General features: G+C 35.2%; 1 protein-coding gene across 10 annotated transcripts in view; it reads left to right on the plus strand.

The window, feature by feature from the left end:
- LOC114472926 (disabled homolog 2-interacting protein-like) overlaps positions 1-22969 on the plus strand; it is a 172215-nt gene that overhangs the window by 126279 nt on the left and 22967 nt on the right. For 8 of the 10 annotated variants that reach the window (XM_028462247.1, XM_028462246.1, XM_028462241.1 and 5 more), the window contains 7 exons: positions 2662-2806; positions 3916-4060; positions 6154-6390; positions 7238-7439; positions 11122-11309; positions 13794-14670; positions 19200-19337. In XM_028462247.1, coding sequence (XP_028318048.1) covers positions 2662-2806; positions 3916-4060; positions 6154-6390; positions 7238-7439; positions 11122-11309; positions 13794-14670; positions 19200-19337 — 1932 coding nt within the window. The remainder of the gene's footprint in view (positions 1-2661; positions 2807-3915; positions 4061-6153; positions 6391-7237; positions 7440-11121; positions 11310-13793; positions 14671-19199; positions 19338-22969) is intronic. The other 2 variants (XM_028462244.1, XM_028462245.1) reach the window with 1 other exon arrangement.

Below are 22969 nucleotides of genomic sequence, written 5' to 3' on the forward strand. Positions count from 1 at the left end.
AAAGTAATTTGGTGACCAATATTTTAAGTCAGTGTGTTTCTTTATTTTCTTACCCAAAAAAAAAATATCGCTACTGTAACGCGTTACCCCCAACAATGCGATCAGGGGACGTACACTAACACCTGTACACCTCAGTTGATAAACCAATTTTTAATATTCGAATGTCGGGGCGTGAAAAAAATAAATTTCACAATATATTGTGATTTTTTTTGGGTGGCAATTTTTTATTTTTTTTTTAAATCGAATTCTGATATTTAATCAATAATTTCTTTGAGATTTCTACACAGTAGTTAACGTGAAAACAACCTTGTTGCACTTTTTTTTTTCAGTGAAAATGTGCAAAAACACTAATAATAAATAATAAATAGGATGTTTTGAATTGTCCTCTGAATGATTAATATCTTCTCATTAACATATACAGCAACTTTATTTTTCATCTCTACGTTTAATTTTGATATTAACTGGGTAGAATATTACTATACATTGTGATATGATATCGTGATACATATCGTATCACAATATCATTGCCAATACTCACCTCTATTCAAAGATTGGTTTGTAATGGAATCATGAAATTGTGCTGATTAACCAATTTTACTGAGTGATGTTTATTTCACATTTAATTTCACTCTATTCTAGATGAATCATTCTAGTTATTCAACTCAAACTAAAAAGCACAGAAAACTCACACACGTGCAGATCTATAGAGCAGCTGTGACAGCTCAGAGGTGCTTTATGATGGATGTGAAATGGTTTATGTTTTCAACGTTGAATGTACGAGTGTGTTTGGATGTATGCATGTCTGGAATGTGAAGGCGCCTTAACCAATCAGCTCCATGAGCTGCACATCAGTGGATGATTGGCTCCCTGCTGTGTATCTTTGATTACCCAGAAAACAGGCTCCAGCATCAGCATCAGCATCAACAGCAGCATCAGCAGCTTTCCAAACATTCCTCCATCTCTCCATCATTCCCTCCATCTCTCTCTCCACCTCCACGTCTGTGCTTTAAAGACCACAACGATTTCTTCTTCTTCTTCTTCTTCTTCTTCTTCTTCTTCTTCTTCTTCTTCTTCTTCTTCTTCTTCTTCTTCTTCTTTTTCTCCTCCTCCTCCTCCTCCTCCTCCTCCTCCTCCTCCTCCTCCTCCTCCTTCTTCTCCTTCTCCTCCTTCTCCTCCTTCTTCTCCTTCTCCTCCCTTTACATCTGTCACATGTCTCTCTTCTCCACTCAATGCGATGCTGGTTCCTGAGTTTAACGAGCTGTCAGGGGACTCACATGAGAACACACACACAAATATACTGAAGAGATGTGATTCATCCCCAGATGGCTCCATTTCCTGCTCCGTCTTTTCCACTTTGAATTTGAGAGCCTTAATGCTTTCCTCCACCTGTGTGTGTATTTCTCTAACCTTGTGAAAAGAATGAATAAATATATAAATATGTAGTTATCCTCAAGATCGCTTTCATGTAGTTTTTCCAAGACCTTAATATCGCAACTTTTCTAAAAACGCGCGAGTTGCCTTTAAAAGTGTTTCAGTTTCTCACCTTCAGCAAATAAACTGCTTGTTTAGAATTTTTTTTTATCAGCACAACTTCTTTGCTCAAAAGTCATTTAATGTTTTCCTTTCACCATGGTTGGAATTAATACTGAGATCAGTCAGTGACGTGCAGTCTGTTGTCATAATGGCATGTTAAATACTCACTCTTAAAGTTAATCTGTCCACTTGACTGCTCTATATACGTATTTGTTTTCTGTAAGATTTAAACTTTATTATGGTCTAAAACGTTGAATTAAATCTTGGGTTTTTTGCTATTGTATTGTTAAATCATATGGAATGGATTTAAAAACAATCAAAACCCGTCAAAACAACCAAATATTTAAATTAAGGCCAAAATTTAGATATAATCAAAATCTGATTTTTTTTTGTAAATTACATTTAAACTGGTACCATTTCACTGCAAGGACATACAATACAATAAATGCAAGAATACCTTCATGCATTTTTAAAATTGTTATTATTGGTTTATTTAACAGGGACAGTGTACATTAATATCCATACAAAAAATGTACCAGTTTTAGCCAGAGTTCTATTTTTCATTACTGGACAGAATGTTCAAATGTCATCCTAAAAGAATACAAATTACAGGAAATATGCAATAAAATATACAGTGAAAAATGTAACTACATACAGTAATAAGATATCACACTTCCATTTTACATATTATATATAAAAAAGAAAAGAAAACAGAATAAATTGCTGAATAAATGTGAATAAAAATAAAAATACAAGGAAATAACTGCTCCTTATTTATAAATATAAAATTGTATTTAAATTCATGCATCTGACTCCAGACAAGTCAACCTGAAATAACTGCCAAAGACTGCCAAAATAAAATATATTATTATTATTAGTATTATGATTATTATTATTAATAATAATAATAATAATAATAATAATAATAATAATACTAATAAAACAAGACCAGATCTTGTTCAAGGTTAGAAGTGTAAAGAGCGCCTCCAGTGGACAAGAAGTGAACAGAAATGTCAGTCCAATTGTTGATGAATTAGTTTATTCAGTTGTTATTTGTTTATTTATTTGTTTACGACCATGATTTTGTTCGTTATTAACTGTGTGTATCGTTTTTCTTTCTCTGTGCAGGACTTTCTGACAGATTTGATGATGTCGGAGGTGGACCGCTGTGGAGAGAACGAGCATCTCATCTTCAGAGAAAACACGTTAGCCACAAAGGCTATCGAAGAATACCTCAAACTCGTGGGACAGAAGTATCTGCAGGATGCACTCGGTGAGTCCAGTTCAGAACAGACGATATTAAATGTCATCAGGTCTGATTTACTACGACAATAGAATGCATGCTCTGATTTACTGACAAAGGAGTGACCACACTGCAAAATTAGACTTTAAGGCCCTATGCTAGGAATTTAGATAAGTATATCCTGGATGAATCTCCGTTAGCGTGCTTCAACTAACGAAACATTCACTCAGAGGGAAGCTGTCTTACGACAGTTGATCACAACATGCTAATTTAAGCCAAGTCTAAAACGTTTCTCATAACAGAGAGACTATTTAGACATCGATGCTGACATGTTGGTCAGGAGGCGGGACTTTATCACTCGCTAAAATCCTAGCCAGAGCAAACACCTGCTCGAGAGCAGGCTAGCCATTCAGCATAAGTCACCGTGGTTATTTAGCTTATTTTTTCTTTAAAACTGTCCTTGTGCCAAAAATAATAACGCATTAAATTACATTTCGCTCTCAATTAATGAAACAGTCAAGACTGTAATATTTTCATCAAAAATATTTGGAAATACTGCATATTTAGTGTTTTTCCTGCTGAAAAAAATAGAGGTTCTCATGATAAAAAGTCCATACAAACATAAAATAAGTTTGAAATTTATAATACATTTTATATCTATGGATAGGTCTGATGTGATGGAAGTAAAAAAACTATTAATAATGGAGTACTTTTTTATTGCACTTTAATGAGATGAACCGTTTGTGTTTGTAGTTTGTGTTACAAATACAAGTAGCGCCACCGCAGATATTTTTGTACTGCACTTTACTTGAAATAGATTTATATTTGAGAAAATTTAAGCATAGGATACAGTTATTTGATATTTATTGTGTGTGGTGTGTATTTGAAAATATGAAATAGAGTTAAAAAGATTAAAATATAGAACTTTAATACATTTTTACCAGTGTTTTTAGTCATTTAATTCCAGGCGACTCTACATGAGGTCCTGACACCAAGGTTGAAAAACACTGACATGATGTCAGGAATTGTTACTTATTTGTTGGTCGTTTTAATTTAATTAGAGTTTAACAAACTTTTGTGGTGCTCAAACTTTCACAGCTGTTTATTTACTTTTACTTTTACTAACTTGATGTTTTCAGGTGAGTTCATTAAAGCTTTGTATGAGTCGGATGAAAACTGTGAGGTGGATCCGTCCAAGTGTTCGTCCAGTGATTTACCAGAACACCAGAGCAACCTGAAGATGTGCTGCGAGCTGGCGTTCTGTAAAATCATCAACTCATACTGGTCAGTGGGAATGAAATATATTCATTTCTCATGACGTCAACGACAAATGATCCACTAATTTACAGACACATTTCATTAAGTTGCACCATTTATCTTTTATATAAGATGTTTGCTCTGAGCTTTGAAGCCTCAACTTGAAAACTGAAGTGCTCTTAATGTTAAAAAAAACTTCAGTAGAAATAAAAAGATCAAAGCACAAGCTCATCTAGAAATATGCACGACTTAAAGATGTAACGGTACGTCTGCAGAATAGAAGATTGTCTATGAATGAGAGACAGTTACAGTATATATATACATGAGATTATTGTAGGTTATTTCCTGTGATGAGCAAAATGATTAACCAATAGTTTCCATCATAGCAGGACTTTTTCTATTTAAAAGATTGTTTATTGAATATTAAAAACATATTTTGGATGTGTTGGTATTTTAAAATAATTTTGTGAATGATAATTCTTGTTACACTTTGATAGTTATATTATTGTTCGTGCTGGGACTTTATCGCGTTATTTGCGATTAATTAATTACAGAAAAAAATGCAAACGGTGCGGAACCTTTCTCATTGCACAAGTTCCCAGTATACCCATAATATTGATGCACAGACCACAACACAAGAAACAGGAGAACCCGAGGAGAAGTCTTTGCTAGTGCTTCGTGGGCGTTCATTTTAGTTTATAAAGTCTACAAAAAAATCCAGAAAAGCATGGATATAGCTTAGTTAATCATAATATTCTTTATGAATGTTACACATGTTCGCACTCAGTGATGGAAATAATAAACACAATTTTGTTGTTTATTGTTTTCATTGATTCAATCATATACCAAAATACATTTAAATTGGAAAATTGTTGCTTCTCATGTCAAATATTGTGATTAATTGAGATGAATTATTACAAAGTTTCTAAATAATTAGATTTTTTTTTTTTTTTTTTTTTATCAAGTTCCACGACTAATTACTATTATTTAATTAATGGGACATCTTGTTAGTCTACGTAGCCAACATGGCTTTGGAAAAAGGTTAAACACATTTAAGACCTGTAAAAAAAATTTAAATTAAAAGTGAAAAAGGGTAAAAAGTCTCAATAAAAAGTAACGACAAACTAACACTGGATGTGAAAACTTGTGTTTTCAAGCTAAGAAATGAAAATAATAAAATAAAATAAAACATTCTGATCTTAAATAATTCACAGCTTTGTTGTTTAAGCTCATTTATTGTGTTTTCATTGATTCAGTCTTCAGATTAATTGAGATGAATTAATTACAAAGTCTATAATTAATTAGATGCATTTTTTAATCTAGTCCCACCACTATTTACTATAATTTCATTCATTATGACAGTGTACGTAGCTCAGGTAGCTAGGGGAACAGATTAAATACATTTAAATTTCATTACAAGGCTAAAAAAAACGCAGACAAAAAAGTCATAAATTAAAAGTAACGACATAAACATAAACTAAAACTGGATGTAAAGGCTTTGTGTTTTCCAGCTAAGTAATAAAAATAAACAAAAGGTGATTGGTTTAACATTTTCTGAGCTTAAATAATGAAAATAGTTTTGTTGTTGAAACTAATTCATTTGTTTTCCTTGATTCAGTCAAATACTGTACAAAATCCATTTAATTTGAAAAAAACGTTGCTTCTCGTGTTAAATTTTTTTTGGCGATTAATTTAGATTATTTACTACAATTTAATTTATAGGACATCTTGTCAGTGTAGTAGCTTGGGGCAGGGCCGACCTTCCCGACAGGCAACACAGGCGGCCGCCTAGGGCGCCATCTGCTGGAGGGGTACCAAATTGCACCAAATTAAAGTCCACTCTTGCCTCTGGCACCGAATGACCTAAAGCCGGCCCTGGCTCAGGGAAATGGTAAAATATTTATTAAAACATGTAAAAATCTGAAATGTATTAAAAGTAAATCTTCTGATTTGATGAAAAAAAAAAAGAAAGGGCTAAAAAGTCTCAACTAAAAAGTAACAACGTGAACTCAAACTAGATGTAAAGTCTTTGTTTTTTCCAGCTAAGTCATGAAAATAAACAAAAGATGATTGTGTTCAGTGTTAAAATGTGTGTGTGTTCTGTTTCTGACTCTCCACAGTGTGTTTCCTCGTGAGCTGAAAGAGGTTTTCGCTTCGTGGCGACAGGAATGCAGCAACCGAGGTCGACCTGACATCAGCGAGCGTCTGATTAGTGCGTCGCTGTTCCTGAGGTTTCTCTGCCCGGCCATCATGTCCCCCTCACTCTTCAATTTAATGCAGGAATATCCTGACGACCGCACGGCGCGCACGCTCACGCTCATCGCTAAAGTCACACAAAACCTGGCCAACTTCACCAAGTACGTGCACGTCTGTAGCCTCAGACTTTAATTGATCATCTTTGTGACCAAAAATGACATTTTGGGTGTTTCTATTTGTTTACCTCTCAATATTCTGGTATTTTTTAAGGTCTAGGTGCATTAAATATTTCCACTATTGTTTTTTTTTAAAAAATTTTTTATTTGCTTAATTCTAAAGTCATGCGTATTGGAAGTGTACAGACAAGAAGATATACTGTATTATGCATCATACTGACACTGAGGAACCTCATGACCAAATTTGCCCCATTGACTCCCATTGTAACCACATATTTTTCATATACTGTAATCATGACAAATCATGATACTTTTTTAATTTAATAACTACCCTCAAAATAAAGGGAAAATATGCTTTTGGTAATGACCCCCTACCAACCAGAGACCATTGCATAAAGTTTTAGGGAAATTTCAGTGAAAGCGTGGCTTTCTAATCTTGCAAGGTGTAATTTGTAAGTGTAATTTTTTCTTGTGCCAAAAATAAAAATGCATTAAATTAAATTCTGCTATCAATTAATGACATGGTCATGGCTGTAATATTTTCATAAAAATTGTTTCACTTGGGTCCTCATTTTTGGAAATAATGCATATTTAGTGTTTTTCCTGCTAAAAAAAATAGAGGTTCTCATGATAAAAATTTCATACAAACATAAAATAAGTTTGAAAATTGTAATCCATTTTGTCTATGGATAGGTCTGAAGTAGTTGAAATGATCTGATGCAATGGAAGTAAAAAGTACGTTTTTATTGCACTTTTATGAGATGTTTGTGTTTGTAAAAATAAAGGGTTAAAGCTACATTAGTTGAATAAGCTGCACTTTTCTGTTGTTCAGGTTTGGAAATAAAGAGGAGTACATGTCCTTCATGAATCAGTTCCTGGAGCACGAGTGGACGAATATGCAACGCTTCCTGCTGGAAATATCAAACCCAGAGACAATCTCTAACACGGCGGGCTTTGAGGGCTACATCGACCTTGGCAGGGAGTTGTCCACGCTGCACTCACTGCTGTCAGAGGTCGTCTCTCAGATGGATCAGGTACCCAAAACGTTCACTCACAGTGTTCAACTAACAATTTGAACTAGGTTTACTGCTTTATCAGCATTATTGTTAAGTTGATTTCTGACAAGAGAATAAATCAGAAACTTTGATCTCCAACTTTACATCTTTGTTGGAGTCAGGTGTGCATTTAGCAGCTTTTAGCAACTTTTCAAAGTGATATATCTACGGTATATACTGTAGGACATCTTCCGGTCTCAAAGTGAGGTTTCAGGTATCAGAAAAACTTCTGTCATTTGTTAAACCAAACGGCCTCAGTCTTCAAAATAAAAGTCATCAGACTAAACGTCCTCAAATGAAACTGACTCAGGCCGCAAAACACGACATGACGTATTTTAAAGAAACTGGAAATACACGAGTTTTAATACGAGAGTAAGTTGAAACCTGTTGTTTTTTATATATTTTTAAATGTTTGGGTCAATTACAGTTATTGCAATTGTAGTTTAAAAAATCTGTTGCTGTTGTAATCATAGTCGAGTTGTCATTTAATTTAGATTATTGACTTTGCAATTGGCACGAAAATTCTATAAAATCTGTCTATTATGTGATTTAATTTAACGTAAAGCTTGGGACGAAGACAAAATTAGATGATAGTTAATATTTTTAAGTGTATTTTTTATTTTTATTTAAGACGTGAGTCAAAACTGACCATAAGAGATGCTAACAGAAAGCTAACACGAAGGTTACGTTTCATGGGGTTATTGATTTCAGACTGAGTCATTTTAATTTTCTGTTAGTTTGTCTTGTAGATTATTATTTTATCATCTACCTCAAACCCTGCGATTTTCTTTATTTGTAAAATCAAAATACTTCTGTGCACTTTATTTTTTGGCAAAAAGCTCCAAACAAGTTCTGCAGTGTATTCTGTTTTTAAAATTTAAAAATGAAAGCCTAAAGGAAGTGATTGAATTTAGTATTTTGGACAGTGATGTTCTAAACTTTAGAAAACTACTTCATGTGCAGTTAAAAACAACACGTTTGTATGGTTTCATGGGTATTCTTCAATGTTCTACAATAAAATAAGATTGGATCGTTTAAGGTGTATTGTCTGTCAAATCGCGATCGACAACCTGTCAAAGTGACATGTGCATTATCAAAGGCTTCAGATTTAAGGCCTGCCTCATCCCCATTACATATGTATCATATTGCTATCAATAATTAATGTGTGTGTTGCGTAAACAACAGACACGGGGGAACACCGGGAAGTCTCGCACTCCTTCTGAGGCACATTAATGGATTCCCGAGGACGCTACATTGGCTCTGCTAGCAGATGGTTAGCGGTTGGTGGCAGATTTGTGTATTTTGTTTTTCCCCTGCAGTTCACCCAGTTTCCAGGATGCTTCTTTCAATAATTTAGAAATCTCAGTCTGGTTGATAGTACAGTCCATCAGACTGATCGGCCCGTTTCATTATTCAGCATGTTTGTGTGAGCCCAGCATTCAGCGCCTGCTGCGAGAAAAACAACTTTGTCTGAAACTCATGCAAATGGGAAGTTTAAGCAGAGATGATGAATAAAATCTACCAATTGCTTTTAATGAAGTATTTTTAATCCTCCTATTGTCCTCGGGGTCAATTTGACCCCATTTAATGTTTAGCATTCAAGAAGTAATCGTAGATTTAGTTTTTTTTGCGTCATATTTCATAACCTTTCCTAATTCGATGGGTACAATTGATTAAGCATAAAATTATCACGCTAATATTTTTCAATGCGCTGAACACAAATTGCACGCATGGAGATAAAAGAAGATAAAAATAAGTCAACCAGTAGGGTTCATTCTCTAGTGGTCATTAATGTTGTAAATTTGAGAAGATTTGGACGAAAACTATGCAAGATAAGTTGATTCTAATTTAAAAGTTGGTCCTGATGGTGGCGCTAGAGAACAGGTCAACGTTTAATTATCAAGAGCTTATTTATGTATTCAACAAATAAAGAAAACGTGAAGCCTTTATATTGTCTTTTATTTAGTCTTGTGCATATTAGTCTCTAGTTTATATGTTTGGTTGATTATTATTTAATGTTTATATTGTACAGAGAGAACACAGTCTACCAAAGTCAAATTCCTTGTGTGTTAACATACATGCATACATGTCCAATTAATATATATATATATATATATATATTTATTTATTCATATTTTCCATATATTCCATATATTTCTAGTCATGAGTTTTAATTTGCAACATATTTGATACATTGGGTCTCAATGCTTAATTTTTTTTTTTTTAACCAACAAAAACATAATTAATAACAATTGGTAATTCCATACATACTAACCCTTTTTTCATACAATAATGAGATATTATCCACCAATGGAACTGGCACAGTGATGTCTAAAATATATTTTTTACTTATTTTATTTACTTTTTATTTTGCATGGTGGTGAAAACTGTTCCTCACCTTGTTCAGATAGAGATACACAGTGTTTACATCTCTGTCTGTTTCCCATGTTGGTCACCAAATCATGCAATTTAGACGTTTATTTAGTTTACTTGAAAAAAAAAAATAATAATATTAGTCTTTTTTTGCTTGATGATATTTAAAATGCATGAAATGCCATAAAATGACAATTGACTGATTTAGAGTTACCTGACCTCATATACCTGCTCTATCACACCATTTTCAACACGGTTTTACTAAAACATAGATTATGAAATATAAACTAATATCATACTGCATTAACCCAGTAACTCTTCCTATTGATGTTTCTGTAAAAATTGGAATGTTTTTCTTACCATAATATTTTCAAAATTGGAAAAGCTCTTTGTCTAAAGCCACATGTGCATCTTTCCTCCTAAATGACAATGTTGTAGAGTTGCTATAAAGGCCTCTGCTAAACTAATTACTGCCCCATGGTGGATTATCCTTTTATTGCATTTATATAATTGTATACATTGGGTTTTTCAAGAAAAAAAAAAACAAAAAACATTACAGTGATCATGTAGAGAAGTGGTCACCAACATGGTGCCCGCGGGCACCAGGTAGCCCGCGTGGACCATGTGAGGGGCCCTCAGGAGCTCTGATCACCAATGATCACCATCTAAAAATTGATTTACTTTCCAGGATTCAAACTCACAAAGATACTGTAAATACATAACCTTAGTAGAGTTAAATACTGCTGCACGCACACGATAAAGTTTTAGTATTAAATTACCATCTCTAAATGATTATTTTTCACTGAAACATTGTGACAAATGTTTAGGTTGTGCTATGTTAAATATAATATATATATATAAAATATGTATTTTTAAAAATGCAAGGTGGATTTTTGTAGAATATGACATAATTGAAACAAATATGACCTGTTATACGGTTAAAGTTGTTTGTTAGTAGCTGGTAAAATAAGAAAATTATAATTTTCTATGAAACGTAATGATAACGAAACAATTGCATGAATTTGGGAAAAATAAAGTGTTGCATGTTGAAGCTTAAATTCTTTTTAAGTTACTGCTAGTCTTTATTATCTTACCCTCTAATTAAAGTAAAACCGTGAACATTTGGTATTAAATTAGTTATTTTCAAACTGGTAGTTTGAAATAGTACCTGTGAAGTATTGTAGCTCACAGTTTCAGAAAGGTTGGTGACCCCTGATGTAGAGAGTTCTCAAACACATGTATCAAATATGATATATTATAGGGTTAAACTTTCTATTTATCTTCACAGAGCGTGGCCTCTAAGCTGGGGCCTTTACCCAGAATCCTACGGGAGGTGAACACGGCGCTGACCAACCCGTCCAGTGTCCAGATGTCAACTGGTCCGTCCTCAGAACAGATGGGGTCTCCTCCTGCTGAGGCCAGCTGCAGCATCTCCTCTGGTTTACAGAAGATGGTGATAGACAACGACCTTTCAGGGTAAGAAACTCTGAGCGTTATCGTTTGTCAGAGACGTGGCTCTGTCTGGCACAGTTCCCCCCTCGTTTGTTTCAATCAGGCCTGATGAAACTTGTTTTGGTATCTAGTTGATGAATGTGGGACAAGCATCATCTCCCCCTCCTCACACAGCCTGGCAAAACAACAGCAAGGTGACATTGATGTGATTAATTTGAAAGTAGAGAGGCCAAAGCAGAGGGGGGGGGGGGAATAAACAATGGTCCGAGAATACTGATAAACACCCTTTACACCATCACCACCACCACCTCCAAAATAAAAGCACACCAATAGAGGAAGATGTGTGACGACGGGAAGGATAGTCCAACAGGACCTTGAATCTAGTCAATAAGTCGACCCAATGTCAGAGCTCAGCTTTATTATTCATCATAATAACTGGAGCATCCTCATCAGCTGACTGTGATATCCAATGAGCTCAGCCAATGAGATTAGAATAAAGAGCAGAACTAATATAAAGGAGATTCAGTGGGAAGTGAATAATGAAAGTGACTTAATGTTCCAACGTATCAGTGTTTGGTTATGGTTATAAAAAATGCATGAGTGGTGTTGGTTTATTGTAGAGGTGACTCTTTGGTGGGCTGGGCAAAAAATCCATTTAATCGGAAAATCAAATTTGTAGATAAAAACTTTTATTTTGCAAATTCGATGTGAGCCCGCCCCCTCTTTGTGTTTACCCTTTGAGTAGGCTATATTTGTGCTACAAGGCATGTTTAATTTTTTATTCACACTATGCTGAGATGCTAAGGGAAGAGTTTATTATTTTTTTTTAATTGTAATGTTATATGTTTTAAAATATGTAGTTATCTGATTTCTTAATCAAAAAAATTAAGCTACTATGAAGTTACTGTTGCACTTTTACTTAAACCTGGTTAAAGCTTGAAATTGTTGAATGACAGAGTCTCGTTCATTTTTTATTTTGGGATTGTTTTGTGCATTTTACCTCTTGAGGACAATCACAGCAATAAAGTTGCACTTTTGACAATATATCTGATGTCTGCAGTCATTTTTAAGTGCATTAAAAAAAATAAAAAAAATCGAATCTAAACTCAAATTTTTCTTTAAAAAATCAGAGATTTTTTTAGGCAAAATCGCCCAGCCCTACTTTTTGGCATTTTTTAAAAAATTATTCACAATAAACCAATGACAGTTGGTGTCTCTGGGCTTCATTATGCTTTAGAGTGGGGGTTCTCAACTTTGGGGTCAGGACCGCCTATTGGGGTCGCATTGCATTCGGAGGGAGTCGCCAGATGCCTTCAAGAAACGAAGAATTTTTTAAAACTATTTTCATCACTTTTTCTTGGCATATTTTTACTCCTTTTTATGCATTTTTCAACATTACTCAGATTTCTGACACTTCTCCATCAAATCTCAATGCATTTTCTGTACATTTTCCCCACTTGTAAGACATTTCCGGTACTTTTAAACCCTTTCTATCGCTTTTTCACCTAATTTCATGCTATATATGTTCACCCAGTATTGTCACTTTCAACCTCTTTTCATCGTGTTTCATGCTATTTATTGCTAATTTCACGATTTTTCATACCAATTATTTGCCAGTTCAAACTAATTGTTCCTACTTTTTAAATTACATTACCCCACATTTCTGCCAATATTGACACTTTGAACCCTTTTTGCCACTTTTTCTGTCCTTTTTTGGCCATCCTAATTTGCAACTTTTAACCAATTTCTGTAGTTTTTAAAATTCCTATTTCACTAAAAATAGATTATAGGCCTCATAGATCAATAAATCAAAGATCATTTACTTGAAAAAAGATTTATTTGGTTGATATTGCCTCTCAAAACATTCTCTTATTCCTGTTTTCGCAAAGGTTTTGCGCATTGCATTGTGGGATGTTGAGTCCTGTAGACGGATTTGACACCGTTTTTGTTCTAGTTTATTCCCCGTGATGTCACCTCACAGTGAGACATTCTATTTCAGCTGGATTTGGATCTTTCCGTGTAAACCCCAAAATAAACATCCTCCATTGTTTTGGTGCAATTTTCTGTGAAAAATCAGAAATGTGTTAGGAAGTCACTTTGGGGGCAAACACAAGAAATCACAGCAAGAATGAAGTAAAAACACTTCTATGCATACATTTACGGAACTCCACTTCCAACATGTCAGTGTTTACAGTGCTTTCGGGCAGTTATTTCAATCTTTTACATCTTTTTTGAGGCAAATAATCCTTGATTTATTGATTTATGAGGCCTAAACTGCCTTCATTTGATAAAACATTATCTGTCCACAGCAGCTTTAAACATCTATGGAACCCCACTAACCCCAGCCAGTGGAGACAAATGGCTGCCACCTCTGAGCCTGGTTCTGCTACAGATTTCCTCCCATTAAAAGAGAGACGTTTGTCCCCACTGTAAAGGATGCATGTTCATGTGGAATTGTTGTTTTTTTTTTAGACTTTTGTTCTAATTGACTTTTTCTTAACCTTTCAGATTGGTTGACTTCACCAGATTACCATCACCTACCCCTGAAAATAAGGACCTGTTCTTTGTAACGAGGAGTTCGGGGATCCAACCTTCCCCTGCACGCAGTTCCAGTTACTCTGAGACTAATGAGCCTGATTGTGGAATCGCAAATGGTAGCAAGAGTCTGTCCATGGTGGACCTCCAAGACCCTCGTAACCTGGATGTCAGCACTGGTCCTAATACATCATCAGATGCATTAGGGGAAAGCCCAACTTCTGGCGGAGGCTGGTCAGCGAGAACCCCACAGGGTAACATTCCTGGGGGTCCCACCCTGAGAAGGCTCGTTCAGACCCCCACCACCCCAGGGACAGAGAGCACTACCCCTGGTAGACCCGCCCAGCTGCTGGCCCCGCTCTCCTTCCAGAACCCCGTTTACCAGATGGCCGCCTGTCTGCCCGTGTCCCCACGTGGAATGACGGACTCGGGCTCGGAGTGTCACAGTTCTGTCAGTTCCCATAGCAACAACGACGAGGGGCCAGCGGGGGGGAAACAAGCGTTCCTGAACCACAGCGGAGGGGGCAGCAGTGGGGACGAGTACACCCGCCGATCGGGCGAGTTCAACCGTCGGCAGCTGTCGCTGACGGAGATGTCGCATCAGCCCACGGTCCCCAGACAGAACAGCGCCGGCCCCCAGCGGAGGATAGACCAACCGCCTCCTCAGAGCATCCAACGGGGCCGCACCCCCCCGAACCTCCTCAACAGCGGACCCTACCCCAGGCCTTCGTCAGGCAACATGATGACGTCGTCACCCGACTGGCCCGGCAGCGGAGCGCGGTTACGGCAGCAGTCGTCGTCCACCAAAGGCGAAAGTCCTGAGACCAAACAGAGGGCCCAGCACAAACAGGTAGGGGCCACGTCAACCACGTTAACCAATAGCACCAATGTGGCGGTTTGGATCAATGAGACCCAGTCAAGCTTTAGGGTTGCTGGTCAGATGTCGACACAGGGTTTTATCAAAGGGTCTTGGGAAGCAGACCGGTAGGGCTGGACGATATATCGACATTCAAGATATATCAAGTTTTCTATTTTGGTGACATAGAAAATTACAATATCACCTATATCAGTATATACGTATATATGTATATATATATATATATATATATATATATATATATATATATGTTTATTTTTTTTATAGATTGTTTTGTTTTAAAATACTTGTTTCAGGAGTTGCTGCTTTCGCTACTTCTCAGAACAGAATAAAAAGCTCAGGTTGATGGATTTCTGAGTGTGTCCTAACCCAGACCTTGCCCTAAACAAGCCACACTACAAAACTCACTCACACATGCTGTCTCTTACAGCTGAAAAAGCTAAAAGTGGCACATATTGTGCAGCTTTTTGTTAATAAATGTGTCTGTGTGGCATTTTGCATCAGCAAATTTAACCCAGAATTGTCTTTCTGGAAAGACTTTACTTAAAATAAAATTGAGGTTTATATCGTATATTGCCATTTTGAGTTTTGGTCCATACCTCTCAGCAATACAACTTTTTAACCTCTTTTTACCTGTTTCCTTTGGCAATTTTGCAACTTATTTTGTCCCATTTTTGCCCTTTTTCAAAAAGTTATTTTTGACAGTTTTTTTTCAGACTTTAGCTCCCTTTGCCAATAAATATCCCTTTTTTTCCTATTTTTTGTCCATATTTGCAAGTTATTTTTGACACTTTTATCAAAGTTTTGTCCTTTCTTTAATTTTGTTTTGCCAATTTTCATTCAAATAAGCTAAAATTTGCCCAATAAATACCACTTGTTTCTTTTCTTCCCTACATTTAGCCTATTTTTGTTCCACATTTTTGCCCTTTTTCACTAATTTTTGCCCATTAAAGCTACCCTTTACCATTACATACCACCTGCTTTCTCTTTATTTGCCTATTTTTTGCTCACTTTTTACTGCTTTTGGCCCGTTTTAGTCCCTTTTCGCTCTTTTCTTGCCACTTTTGGACCATTTTTGGCCACTTGTTACCATGTCTGCCTTCACTCACTCGTAAAAAAAAAAACATAGCGGACTGGACCGGCCCACTTTGGGTTGACAGCCCACCGGGTCAATGCCCAGTATGCCAGATGGCCAGCCCACCCCTAATATCAACCACTATCACTTACTGAAGATAATATTCAATGGTGCGTTAATCCAAACAACCAAACACCACTTTCCAAATGTAAGTAATTACTTTCATTTGCAGTGAAGGAGGACGTTACTTTGGCTGACGCCCCAGATGTGTCGTAGCGTGCACAGAACGCTGCGTGGGTGTACTCACACATCCAGCCCTAATGAGCTATAGTGCTAGTAATGAGTGTAATTTCACAAAGAGGAGGCTCCTCACAGCACCACTGTTTTACTGGCCACGTTTAATGGGATGAGAATTAAGGCGATGGAGGCACAATTACTTTTTCATTAACCAGCAACAAACGTGTGCAAATGGGTCGCAAGACAACGGAAAAACAGATTTCACCACATCTCTGCAGTCCGACTGTCAGTGTGTGTTCTCACCGTGAACTTCCAGTTAAAATCAGCGCTCTGGTTCCTCGGCTAAAGGAGGAACTTAGGGCTGTGGTTGCCCTTGAGGAAGATATAGCCACATTCTTCATGAATACCACGCCCTACACTTGATCCAATAGTCAACACAGGATTGTAATCATCCGTCTTTTCTGCCGTTATCCTATTTATGGACATTGGAGCCAATCCCAGTTCCCTCAGCGGAAATAAGCAGAGTACACACTGGACAGATCGCCAGAGACATAAACACATTCACTCAATAGTCTATTTAGGAAACCACATTTTTATCAAACTCAAGCTGAATTATTATATTTTTGAATATTTCTATTTAAAATGTAAGGCAAATAGAAAGTTTAAAATACACTTTGGCTGATATTATTAAGTTGTATTTAGAGGAAATCTGGCTCAGTTATTCCCTCCACCAAGGAGGTAATATTTCCACTGAGGTTTATTTATTTGTTTGTTTGTGTCTTAACAGGTTTAAATCAGATTTTAACATAATTTTAACCAAATATTGACCTTAAACCATGGAAGATTCCTTACATTTTGGAAGAGTTCTGGATCAATATACTAATTCTTGATCAGTTTCGAAAAACCAAAAATTTCTATTTCTCAATATTGGCAGAATTTCAAATATTCATATCTTGGTTCCGAATGGACCGATAAATTAGAAATTTGATGCGGTTCTGTCGGATTGGTTCCTCACTTACAGCACCAAGTTTCAATCATATTGGTTCTGATTGCAAATTTTATCCCATTTTTTAATTCTTTTTAAAAAAAATGGGATGCCCATCCATTTGGACCTATTGTATCATTATTAATGGGGGTAGAAATCTCCCTCTTTAGGTTGGAATTCCATCCACTTCCTGTCCTGAACTACTGAAGGAAGAGAAAATAAATCCTGTGAATAATTTTGTGGAAACACACGATAATGGCTTATATTAGTTTGTTGAAAATGATTGCGTATGCTTATTACAGTAATTAGTCAGCAGTTATTGTATCGCAATGTTTTTGAAATTGTCACATTTCACATCTGAAAACTACGAGGTGAGTGCAGCACCACAACACTAAACATCCTCCATGAAAAGGTTAATTTTCTGTTCCTCCTGATTATTACATGATGGTCATGTTTTCTTGTTTTGTTCACACACTGGTGCTTTGATTGGGTTTATTGTGAGGGATTCATGTCCTCATTATGGATAGAAAAAACAGGCAACATTTGCTGAAAAGGGCTGATCATAATTGAAGGTGGAATGAAGCATCCAGAGCATCTTTTCAAAGAGCTTTTCTATGGAAACAAATTTCACTTTATTTGCATCTGCTTACATCAAATAAGGAGATTTATTTCTCTAAGGTCTAAAGCAGGGGTTCTCAAACTTTTTTTTTTGCTCAAGTACCCACTTTGTCAGAATACCACAACAATAGATCATAATGATGAAATGAATGAGTGATAACAAACATTTTAAAGAATCTCATTTTGTAAATAAGTGGAAAGAAACAGTATTTAGTGCGTCATAACCCCATTGTGATATCAAGAATTTCTGTTGACCCAAAAGACATTTTTTTTTTCTTTCTAGAATTAGTTTATGATCATGTTTGAGCTCAGATATTGATTTATTTTTCCTGCATTTTAGTTAAACTAGATTTATATTTCACAAAGTGAAAGTATACAAATACAATTGTTTAAGATTGTGTGTTGTTTTAATTTAAAATAAGAATAATAATTTAAAAAATTTTCAGAAATTTCAGTCGACCCCACATGGGGTCCTGACCCCAAGGTTGAAAAACACTGATTTAGTGACTCCTGAATAGATTTATTTTCATAGTTTTTTTTATCATTTCTGGGTATCTCTTGCCTGGGGTGGGACCAAGACTGATACTTTATTTGTTCATTTCCCACACTGTCTCTCTCTCTCAAGGACCCCCTGTAGTGCCATCGTGTACCTTTAGGGCAGTGGTCTGCAACCTGTGGCTCTGGAGCCTCATGTGGCTCTTTGGCTCTTTTGCAGTGGCTCCCTATAGTTTAAAAAAATAATAATAATATCATGAATTCTTATTTCTTACAGAGGGTATAGGTAATTAATGACATTAACTTCAAATAAAACCATGTGTTAACCTATTCTGGAAGAAAAATGCCAGTTTAATATGCATGCTTGATATGTTGCAAGAAATTAGCAATTAGCATGTATTGACTGACATGATCATGTTATTTTTTGTACATAAATACATTAACTAAAAAAAATGTTGTTTACATAACATCATTTGATGTAGTTTTAACTGTTTACAATTTAATACACTGCATTGTCTTCATTGAGAAGGTATTTTTTTCGGCTGCGGAAGGACTTAAATTCAGGTGAGATAAGGCAAAATGGCTTATTGGAGAGTAAAGGTTGCAGACCCCTGCTTTAGGGGTACACAAACTCCCACTTGAGAAACACTGGTCTAACAAAACTTAGTTTGATCAAGTTTTCTTCATAGTTTCTGACTCCAACCTTCAGTGTCGGTGAGTGTGGAGGTTATAAAATACCATCCATCACATCACCGACACAACTTTACTGCTTCTCTCTACCTCTGGGATTCTGTTTGTGTTTTTTTTTCATACACACACATACACACACACACACACAGTCTCAAAGCGGGCTTCAGGGTGTGTGAACTGCTGATGTATGAGCTTGAAGACAGGTGTGTGTATCCATTCCACCTGCTGCTTTCAATCCAGACGAGTCGGTGCATTTCAAGCTTATTTCTGTTGTTTCTGTGGTGATACTGCACCCCCCCCCCCCCGCTTCACCCCCACCACCCCTCCCCCTCCCTGTCCCTTGCACACAGCTCATGTGTGTTTGTATGTGTGTGTGTGTGTGTGTTGTGTTGGTTTCACTAGGCCCCCTCCCCAGTGAACCCCAGTGCGCTGGACCGCACAGCAGCCTGGCTATTGAATATGAATGTGCAGTATTTAGACCATGAGGTGATGGAGGCCGACTCACTGAGAAACAGAGAAGATCTAACACAGGTGGAGAAGGTAACCCTGTCATCCCGACCTTTGACCTTTCACAACGCAACACACTCTAAACTCAGCTGTCCTTCCTTTCTCTGCCTTCCCATTAATCACACTTTAAATACTGTACCTGCTGTTTATTACACATCAACAAAAGACAACAATACAATAGAATTTCTTAATATATGTTATTTTATATACTATGATACTTAAAAAAATGTTTGTTTTTTTTAAAAATATATTCAAAGTCTCATTTTATTCATTTATGTGTTTAAATTCCAAAACGTCATGATTATTTTTATTTATTTAATTTTAGTACTTAGTATTAGTTTTTTCTAAATAAAGAAAAAAAAAAAAAAGAAAGAAAGAAAAATCTCAATTTAATTTCTTTATATTGTACAATTGAAATGGTATTTGTTCTTGTTGTACTATTTATTTTGTATGTGGTGGCAACATCATTTTTTAAAAAGAGATTAATGCATAATAATAATAATAATAATAATAATAATAATAATAATAATAATAATAATAAAAATGAGATTTCCACTGCTGAAGGGGATACTTGGCTAAATAAATAAATAAATAGATGAATGAACGAATGAATACATACATAAATAAATGAATATATGAATTAATAAATAAATACATTAATAAATAAATAAGTAAGTAAACAAACAAACAAATAAATAAATACGTAAGTAAATAGATGAATAAATAAATAAGTAAACAAATAGGTACATAAATAAATACATAAATATATATATATATATATATATATATATATATTGGAAAATAAATAGGGCAATAAGTAAATAAATGAATAGGAAATACAGGAAAAGTATCATTGAGAAACAGTGTTTTGAATCATTAATGTATTTTTTTATTACACACAAATGCACACAAAATTGCATCATGTTTGCACACATACATATATTTATTAACTCCCAGTATATTTCCTTTAAACATATTACTTCTCCTCCTCCTGACCGTCTTTGAAGTATATACTAATTACTCTAAGTGTGTGCATGTGTGTGTACATTCACACCTACTGTATACCTGTGGTAGCTTGTGTGTGCGCGCCTGCATCTGTGTGAGACCCCAAAAAGCTGCTCCTCCCTCCGCTGTGCTCCCATGCTCTGGTCGTCTGCTGCACGCGCCCTCATTTCTACACACATCTATATTAAATACAAACCTGTCATCACAACATGGCTCATAATTTATGGAAGCCAGCAGCCGCAGCACAGCAGGGAGGGCAACCAAAGAAGGAAATAACTTTAGTCTGAACAAAAAAACCATGCACCTCAACACAGTGAAGCAGACACAAGAGAATGACACACAGCAGATCTATCACACTGGCTTAGACACAAACCTACACAGGCTTCATTATAGAAAATATATAGAACCGTTCTTTACAAGTTTCATGTTGATTTACATACTACAGTTTAGAGCAGCCATACTAAATAAAAAGAACTGGAATTATTTTCTTTCTTTAAGTTTTAAAGACAACTACATTTTTTTATTCCAAAACAAGATTTGTTATTGTGTAATTTGGTTTATGCCTTACTTTAGCCTTACTTGTGAAGTTGCGTGAATTTTTGATTTTTGCCACTTTTTGTGCCTTACTGCTTTCTTTGCCCTGTTTAAGTATGTGCATTATATTTGCAGTAGTTTTTAGGGTCTAATGATGGTCCCAACTCAATTTTTTTTTTTTTTACAAAATTTTGGAAAAAATGACTTGTTATAGCCTTACTTTTGATTTTGGGTGATTTTTGTATTTTGTCATTTTTTGTGCCTTACTGCTTTCTTAGCCCTGATTAAGTATGTGCATTACATTTGCAGTAGTGTTTAGGGTCTAATGATGGTCCTAACTCAATTTTTTTTTTTTTCAAAATTTTGAAAAAAAAGCCTTGCTATAGCCTTACTTTTGATTTTGGGTGATTTTAGTTTTTTGTCATTTTTTGTGCCTTACTGCTTTCTTAGCCTTGATTAAGTATGTGCATTATAATTGCAGTAGTTTTTAGGGTCTAATGATGGTCCTAACTCAATTTTTTTTTTTTTTCAAAATTTTGAAAAAAAAGCCTTGCTATAGCCTTACTTTTGATTTTGGGTGATTTTTGTTTTTTGTCTTTTTTGTGCCTTACTGCTTTCTTTGCCCTGTTTAAGTATGTGCATTATATTTGCAGTAGTTTTTAGGGTCTAATGATGGTCCTAACTCAATTTTTTTTTTTTTTCCAAAATTTGGAAAAAAAAAGCCTTGCTATAGCCTTACTTTTAATTTTGGGTGATTTTAGTTTTTTGTCATTTTTTGTGCCTTACTGCTTTCTTAGCCTTGATTAAGTATGTGCATTATATTTGCAGTAGTGTTTAGGGTCTAATGATGATCCTAACTCAATTTTTTTTTTTTTCCAAAATTTTGAAAAAAATGCCTTGTTATAGCCTTACTTTTGATTTTGGGTGATTTTTGTTTTTTGTCATTTTTTGTGCCTTACTGCTTTCTTAGCCTTGATTAAGTATGTGCATTATATTTGCAGTAGTTTTTAGGGTCTAATGATGGTCCTAACTCAATTTTTTTTTTTTTTCCAAAATTTTGAAAAAAATGCCTTGTATAGCCTTATTCGATTTTGGGTGATTTTGTTTTTTGTCATTTTTTGTGCCTTACTGCTTTCTTAGCCCGTTATTAAGTATGTGCATTATATTTACAGTAGTTTTTAGGGTCTAATGATGGTCCTAACTCAATTTTTTTTTTTTCCAAAAATTTTGAAAAAAAAGCCTTGCGTGATTTTAGTTTTTTGTCATTTTTTGTGCCTTACTGCTTTCTTAGCCCTGATTAAGTATGTGCATTACATTTGCAGTAGTTTTTAGGGTCTAATGATGGTCCTAACTCAATTTTTTTTTTTTCAAAATTTTGAAAAAAAAGCCTTGCTATAGCCTTACTTTTGATTTTGGGTGATTTTAGTTTTTTGTCATTTTTTGTGCCTTACTGCTTTCTTAGCCTTGATTAAGTATGTGCATTATATTTGCAGTAGTTTTTAGGGTCTAATGATGGTCCTAACTCAATTTTTTTTTTTTTTTCAAAATTTTGAAAAAAAAGCCTTGCTATAGCCTTACTTTTGATTTTGGGTGATTTTTGTTTTTTGTCATTTTTTGTGCCTTACTGCTTTCTTTGCCCTGTTTAAGTATGTGCATTATATTTGCAGTAGTTTTTAGGGTCTAATGATGGTCCTAACTCAATTTTTTTTTTTTTTCCAAAATTTGGAAAAAAAAGCCTTGCTATAGCCTTACTTTTAATTTTGGGTGATTTTAGTTTTTTGTCATTTTTTGTGCCTTACTGCTTTCTTAGCCCTGATTAAGTATGTGCATCATTTTTGCAGTAGTGTTTAGGGTCTAATGATGATCCTAACTCAATTTTTTTTTTTTTCCAAAATTTTGAAAAAAATGCCTTGTTATAGCCTTACTTTTGATTTTGGGTGATTTTTGTTTTTTGTCTTTTTTTGTGCCTTACTGCTTTCTTAGCCTTGATTAAGTATGTGCATTATATTTGCAGTAGTTTTTAGGGTCTAATGATGGTCCTAACTCAATTTTTTTTTTTTTCCAAAATTTTGAAAAAAATGCCTTGTTACTTTTGATTTTGGGTGATTTTTGTTTTTTGTCATTTT

This window comes from Gouania willdenowi, chromosome 12, assembly GCF_900634775.1.
Source record: "Gouania willdenowi chromosome 12, fGouWil2.1, whole genome shotgun sequence".
NCBI lineage: Eukaryota > Metazoa > Chordata > Actinopteri > Blenniiformes > Gobiesocidae > Gouania > Gouania willdenowi.